We start from the raw sequence: 8,046 nt of genomic DNA, 5'->3' as shown, positions 1-8,046 counted from the left end.
GAACGACTTGGGCTTCAAGACAAAATTAGGGCTTCTAGAATTGCGGCAGCAGTGATATATTTCTGAAAATAATAGTTATATTTTTGAAACGCAAAAATATATTTTCCAAAAATATAATTCCTTTAGAAAATATAACTAGGGTTTCGGCTGCCTCCTGAAACACATTAAACACGTGCGCCTTCCTCTGTAAGAAACCTTGAAACAATTCTTCAATCAAATCTTCAAAAGATTGAGTAGAAATTAAAACCCGCTAGCTGGCGCGCACAGTCAGACAGACAGGTGTTGTTCCAAAGTGTACCAACATTTGTCACAACACTTGGGGTCAGCACATATGTCTCAACACTTGGCTAAAATATATTTTTGCAAAATGTAGCCAACATACAAAAACCCAACAATCTCCCCCTTTGGCAAATTTTGGCTAAAACAATATTAGACCAGTATATAGAGAGATACAGTATTACCTTTCCTTCGAGTCAACATGATCACACAACTAGGAAGGAAAGTAACACATAATAAAACTACTTCCAAAAGAATTAAGTAGCATCAGAGGCAATGCAACAGCGGAATAAAAACACAACTAGCCTCATGGAACAACACAAGAGAGAAATAAACTCCCATAGTAGATGCTAAGAAGTAGGAGAAATAAACTCCTAATAGTGTAAAGCGCATTTCTTCAACATAAGAACATCAGGGAAAAATAAATTCCCATAATCATCTGAGAGAAATAAATTCTCAGTCATAGTGGATAGTGGACTCAATAGTCAGGTGCCATAACACTTGGCAAAACATTTGGCATCAAATACATTCAGGCGATCAAGAGATAATATCACTCACACTCCCCCTGAATTCATGCATACAATCATCAGATAGAGAAAGAATATTCACTACTCCCCCTCAACACATGCATATTATTCACACTCCCCCTCAATACGAGCATAGATCATTAGCGCAGAAATAGTCACCAGATGTAAGAACATCTGTCCACACACTTGTCACACACACACACACTACTCCCCCTTTTTAGCCACAATTTTGACAAAGATCATGCATATGAAAACGTAGAGTAGCAGACAATAGAAGTATCAGGGTGCAATTATTACAGACCATAAAGCACACACAGGTGCTAGAAATCCGGGGCCTTGCCCATAAAAGGAACAAAAGAGAAATACCAAAAGTACATCAGAAAAACAAATAAGAGAACATCAGAGATCATATAGAAGAACTTTCATCAGAGTCCTCCTCCAAATCCTCAGTGTCATCATCAGAGCCACTAGTTTCCTCACCTTCTTGTCCATCAGGCTCACCCTCAGAATTCTCAGCAGCTTCCTCAGCCTTAAGGGCCTCAATCACACGATCTATTTTTAATTTTCTGACCTCAAGAGCTCTGCTAGTCTCAGTTAGATCTGCAATCATCTGCTTTCTTGAAAGTACACCAGCTTGGACAGATGTGCCAACACCTGCTGCAACATTTGTCCCTTCAAGCAGCCTCTGCTCAATAACCAACACCCCTTTCCTTTTACAAGGAACATCAGTGCTTCTCAGAATATCTGGGTGTTGCTCAAGGATGATATTACATAACAGAGTGGGAAGGGCTACTGGTTTCTCAACAGCATAGGTCAGGGCATGACTTAAGGTTTCTTGAAAGAAATAGGACCCATAATCAAATTTTGCCTTTGTACCCACATCATAAATGAACTTTCCCAATCCTCTGGCCACATCACCTGAGTGGGTTGTTGGCACCCAATTGTGTGCAGCAATCCTATTTAACACAACATAGAATGGAGAGAGAGAAGTTGCAGCCAATTTTGCCTTGGTAGGCCATACCTTTATTCTGCCACCTGTGAGGACCTTGCAGACCTCATTGTCTGTGACTTTTAAGGCAGCCACCTCATCAGAACTCCTTAGCAAATGTTGGTTGATCACAGTTGGTGAGAATTTGACACATTTCCCACGAACAAAAACTTGCCTATATTCAGGACTCGTTGGATCATTACAATTCTCAGCCACATTAATCAAAAACTCTTTGACAAGCCTGTCATAGCACTTGTCCAAACCACAGACAGTCTTCATTAAACCTGCATACTCAATAGCTTCAACAACACTTTGGCATTGGAGGATGTCTTCCTTCAGGTTCCTCTCTAGTGCCAACCTCCTGTGATATACAAATTTCCATCTAGCAGACCCATTCTCCAGATGGAATGATACATTATCCAAGGGAGCATAGGGAACAGATTGAGAAACTTTCTTTCTTCCTATACTCTTTCTAGATGTGCTGCCAGATGCAGCCACATCTGTCTCTGGCTCAAAGTCAGAGTCACTGGTTGGTGGAGCTTTCCTTTTCCTAGCTTTTTCCTTTTCCTCAGATCTAGGAACCACCTTACTCACAGGTTTTGGAGGTCCATATAGGGGCTTTCTACCAGTACTTTTTCCAGCCCTAGATGGTTTGGGTGTTTGGACAGGTGTGTTAGCAGCTTCTACACCTTTACCAGCCCTACTTCTAGTCCTCCTAGCCACACTAGCCTCAGAATTTGTAGGAACAAACTTATCACTAACTGTAGTTTTATTGACAATTATAACTTCAGGATTTTCATTAACAACCTTATCAGCAGGAGTCTCTTTATCAGCAGACTTAGGTTGGGGACTCTCATCAGACTCAGAATAGTCCACAATATTTTCCTGTGCCAAAGATGTGGTAACATCTGGCACAACATTTGGCGCAGCGCTATGTGTTGCAGCACTTGGCGCAACATGAGTCTCAGGAGCAGTTTTCTTGAGAGACTCATCAGCAACATCCTTATTGGTCTCAGTAGAAGCACCAATATTAGCATCAACAGCAATAGCGGAGTTAGGAACATTTTTCCCCAAATTTCCAGACACAGCAGGGTCCTTTAAGCCTAGGGTTTCAGCAGGATTTGGAACATCAAGGTTTTGATTAAGAGAATTCTTACCAGATGCGTCAACATTATCCTCTGCAGCATTATCAACAGGAGTAGAAACATCACTCGATGGCAATGGATCAATATATAGTTCAGACATTGTATAAGTCCTTCTCGATTCAGTTCGCGATTTCTTGCTTTTCTTCTTCGTTTTCTTAATTGAAGCGGAGGGAGATGAAGAGTTGAGGCTCACTTGCGATAGCTTCTCCTTCTTTGACGCTTTCTTCACCTTTTTAGCAGGACTAATAGGTGGTATACTTGAAAGTGGAATGACATTGATGACAAGAGAATCCATATCCACAGCGGACTGAGATTGATTGATTTCGTCGTTAATTGGAGTTGATTTTGTTGAATCAGACATGGTGAGTGAAATGAAGTGAAATTTGTGGTTGATGAAGATGGAAGTTGATCGTTCTCTGAGAAAGTACAAAGTTGAAGTTGAGTTGATTTTCGTGAAAGAGAGAGGAAGGTGAGAAGTTTGCGTGAAGATAGGTTGGTTTTGAAAAACCAATAATAACTCCCTTAAGTTAGCGTGCACCAAAAGTGGGAGAGAGAAATCAACTGCTGCACGCTCTCCATGCAGTAACTGCTATTGATTTTCAAAAAGGCAAATTCCTAATTTGCCCCTTAATTTTTCAAATTGACTTGTGTCCAAAGCTTTTGTAAAAATGTCTGCTAATTGTTCTTCAGATGCAATGTGCTCAAGTGTAACAATTTTTTCTTCCACAAGCTCTCTTATAAAATGATGGCGTATATCAATGTGCTTTGTCCTACTATGCTGAATAGGATTTTTAGAAATATTTATAGCACTCAGATTATCACAGTAAAGTGTCATGACATCTTGCTCAACACTATACTCCTTCAACATTTGTCTCATCCATAGTAATTGAGAGCAACTACTTCCAGCTGCTATATATTATGCCTCAGCTGTGGATAGAGACACACTATTCTGTTTCTTACTAAACCAAGATACTAGATTGCTTCCCAAAAAGAAACATGCACCAAAAGTGTTTTTTCTATCATCAGCACTTCCTGCCCAATCTGCATCACAATAGCCAACTAGGGTAGAATCATTACCATGAGAGTACAGTATTCCATAGCCACATGTCCCATTGACATATTTGAAGATTCTCTTCACTTGAGTCAGATGACTCATCTTGGGTTCAGATTGATATCTAGCACAAACACCTACTGCAAACATGATATCAGGTCTGCTAGCTGTGAGATATAGCAAGCTTCCAATCATACTTCTGTAGAGACTTTGATCCACATCAATCCCTTTCTCATCTTTGGTAAGCTTCAAATGTGTAGGAGCAGGTGTCCTTTTGTGACTACCACCTTCCATTCCAAACTTCTTCACAATGTTTCTTGTGTATTTTTCCTGAGAGATAAATATGGTGTCTTCCATTTGTTTGACTTGAAAACCTAAAAAATAAGTTAGTTCACCAACAAGACTCATTTCAAATTCAGATTGCATTTGATGCACAAAATGTTCCACCATTTGTCGCGACATTCCACCAAATACAATATCATCCACATAAATCTGAGCTATCATTAGCTTCCTTTTCTCCTCTCTTACAAACATGGTTTTATCATTTCCACCTTTCTTGTATCCATGGCTGACCAGGAATTCAGTCAATCTTTCATACCATGCTCTAGGGGCTTGTTTCAATCCATAGAGAGCTTTCTTTAGTTTGTAGACATGGTTAGGAAAGCTTGGATCTACAAACCCTTTTGGTTGTTCAACATATACTTCTTCATTTAGATATCCATTTAGGAATACACTCTTTACATCCATTTGGTATAGCTTGAATTTTAAGATGCATGCCACGGCCAAGAGTAATCTTATGGACTCCAAGCGAGCAACTGGAGCGAAAGTCTCATCAAAGTCTACTCCTTCTATCTGGGTGTATCCTTGTGCTACAAGTCTGGCTTTATTTCTAGTAATGTCACAATTTTCATCAGTTTTGTTCTTGTAGACCCACTTTGTACCAATAACATTTATACCATCTGGTCTAGGTACTAGATCCCATACCTCACTTCTTTTGAACTGAGTTAGTTCCTCCTGCATAGCATTGATCCAGTACTCATCAGTCAAAGCTTCTTTAACATTCTTTGGTTCAATCTTGGATATGAAGCATGAGTTGGAGATTGCTTCTTTTGATCTTCTTGTTGCAATTCCTTGATTTGGATTTCCAATGACAAGTTCCAGAGGATGATTCTTCTGTGTTCTAGTAGATGGTCCCTTGTTTGGTCTAGGAGCCTCTGTAGTAGATTCAGAATGTTGATCAGGTTCAGGTTCAGTTTGATCATCATCTAGTGTTGGGACAGGTGTGATGACATCTGTCTCTTCAGTTGGATCTGCACTTGTTGTATCACTATCATCAACAACAACATTGATTGATTCCATCATAGTTCTTGTTCTGGAGTTAAAAACTCTGTAGGCTCTGCTGTTGGTTGAGTAACCTAAAAATATTCCCTCATCACTTTTGGGGTCCAATTTTCTCCTAGGTTCTCTATCTGCCAAAATGTAACATTTTGACCCAAACACATGGAAATATTTCACAGTAGGCTTCCTATTCTTCCATAGTTCATACAGTGTTGTAGCAGTACCTTTTCTTAATGTTACTCTATTGTGAATGTAACATGCTGTATTCATGGCTTCAGCCCAGAACTTATAAGGAACATTTTTGGCATGCAACATCACTCTAGCAGATTCTTGTAAGGTTCTGTTCTTTCTTTCAACCACACCATTTTGTTGAGGTGTAATTGGTGAAGAAAATTCATGAGTTATTCCTTCAGCAGCACAAAAATCAGCAAATTTAGAGTTTTCAAACTCCTTACCATGGTCACTTCTGATTCTTACAATACCACAATCTTTCTCTTTTTGAAGTTGTAAGCAAAGATTTTTTAATTCTTCAAAAGTCTCAGATTTTTCCCTAATGAAATTGACCCAAGTATATCTAGAGAAGTCATCAACAACAACAAGAACATATTTCTTACCTCCAAGACTCTCAACTTGTATGGGCCCCATCAGATCCATATGTAGTAACTCAAGAACTCTAGAAGTGGACAAGTGTTGCAACTTCTGGTGCGACACTTTGGTTTGCTTCCCAATCTGACATTCACCACAGATGTTGCCTCCCTGTATCTGTAAACTTGGTAGTCCTCTGATAGCTTCTTCAGATATGACTCTCTTCATGCTCTTCAGGTTAAGGTGTCCTAATTTTTGATGCCACAGCTTAACCTCTTCATTTTTAGTTAAGAGACATGTAGATACATTAGCTTCTTCAAGAGGGATCCACAGGTAGCAGTTGTCCTTTGATCTAACACCCCTCATAAGGATGTCTCCTCCATTATTGCTGACAAGACATTCATTTTTTGTAAAGTTGAATTTCATGCCTTGATCACATAGTTGGCTTATACTGATTAGATTGGCAGTTAGCCCTTTTACAAGGAGAACATTTTCAAGTTTTGGTAGACCATGGTCAATCAGTCTTCTAATACCTTTAATTTCCCCCTTTGCTCCATCTCCAAATGTCACAAAACTTCTGGCATAGGATTTTACCTCCTTCAAATACTTTTCAACACCAGTCATGTGTCTGGAACAACCACTATCAAAGTTGTTGGAACAAAATTGATTTAAAGATGTTAGCCCCTAAATCTATAAAGGTTTTGATGATAGCAAAGTATTAATAAACAATTGGAAGGACTAAAAATTTATTTTAAGTGTGCAGATATAAGCATCAGGTAAGCTCTGAGTGAAGCTCAGAGGATGTGAATTCAGAAGTTCACAAGCGCTCAGAAGATGTTGGACTTCAGAAGTTACAACCTTCAGAGGATGAAGTCTTCAGAACTTCTTGAGTGACTAAAGCCTCATCAACCTCTGAAGATCTTTTTGATATCTGTGAAGATTCCCTTTGCAAGTCAACTCTTCTACCAATGAAGAAAAGGACCTTTCAAGCCTGATTAGTTCAGCTACTCTTGTTTTGTCTGTCCTCACTTGAGAACGTGGGTCTTCAGAATTGTTAGCTGAATAAGGAAAGTCCACTCTGCAAGTAGTCAAAGTATCTGAAACTCTTACTCAGTTTAGATACAAACAAACTGCATCAAGACAGACTGCTTGAAGACAAAAGATTATCAACTCCAACGGTTCTTTTTACAACGACTCTTTTCTAGTCATATATATACTAGAAGAACCAGCTACAACATATATACAATTATCAAGGACTGAACGTGTGCTGAACAAACTCTGAATTCTGTGTATACAAGCTCTGAACCTCTTATCAAGTGTTTTTGCACTTTAGTCAAATACTCTGAATTATTTGTATTTGCTCTCTTTAGGTTCATCTAAGAGCATTTGTATATTTTCATATACTTTACTATTACTTGAGGAAACTTAAGCTTGTGTGCTTAAGTGTGAAGTCTTAAGCTTGTGTGCTTGAGCATTGTTGAGAAGTCTCTTGCTTGTGTGCTTGAGCAGGTGTAATCTTGTGTGATTATAGTGAAATCCCTTGGAAGTGCAAGGGGACTGGACTACTCTCGTTTTGTGAGAGGAACCAGTATAAATTGTTTGTGTGATCTCTCTCTCTCTCTTAACGTGTTTATTGTGTTATTTATCCGCTGCCGTTGTAGTTAAGTTAAGAACTTGAAAAAGTTTTAAACTTGACTAAAACACAATTCAACCCCCCCTTCTTGTGTTTTCACACCTTCAATTGGTATCTAGAGCTCTGGTCTGTTACTTTCACTTAACAGTGAGACAGTAAAGATCTTGTGAGAACACTATGTCTGGAGGAGACGATAGTAGCACTAGAACAACCGGTGAAGCCGGTGAGGCCAGTGGTGCTGGTGGTGGTCCTAGAAATGCTTTTGGTTTTGACTACTTAAGTAATGAATCACATGAACATAGTGGCAATAGGAAAGCCCCTATATTCAATGGTGATGCATCATTATTTGAGTGGTGGAAGGAAAGACTGTATAGCAATATTACTGCTATTGATCATGAGTTGTGGGATTTGGTTGAGCTGGGAGTAACTTTTGAAAACTTAAATGAACATGGAAGGTTGTCCATTGAGCATAGAAAGTTACTCACACCAGCTAACTTAAAAAC

The 8,046-nt window shown here is 39.1% G+C and overlaps 1 protein-coding gene across 1 annotated transcript; it reads right to left on the bottom strand.

The window, feature by feature from the left end:
* Positions 1–1,209: 1,209 nt before the first annotated feature.
* Positions 1,210–3,036, bottom strand: LOC123892261. Its single transcript, XM_045942065.1, has 6 exons — positions 2,817–3,036; positions 2,543–2,615; positions 2,045–2,434; positions 1,575–1,966; positions 1,375–1,457; positions 1,210–1,332 (listed from the first exon to the last, which is right to left on the bottom strand). Exons 1-6 carry the CDS (start codon positions 3,034–3,036, stop codon positions 1,210–1,212), a joined length of 1,281 nt encoding a protein of 426 aa, XP_045798021.1.
* Between the last annotated feature and the right edge of the window lie 5,010 nt (positions 3,037–8,046).

The sequence above is a fragment of the Trifolium pratense genome, linkage group LG6, assembly GCF_020283565.1.
Source record: "Trifolium pratense cultivar HEN17-A07 linkage group LG6, ARS_RC_1.1, whole genome shotgun sequence".
Classification (NCBI taxonomy): domain Eukaryota; kingdom Viridiplantae; phylum Streptophyta; class Magnoliopsida; order Fabales; family Fabaceae; genus Trifolium; species Trifolium pratense.
Note: the sequence above shows the minus strand (reverse complement) of the source record. Positions and strands in the feature narration are given on the sequence as shown.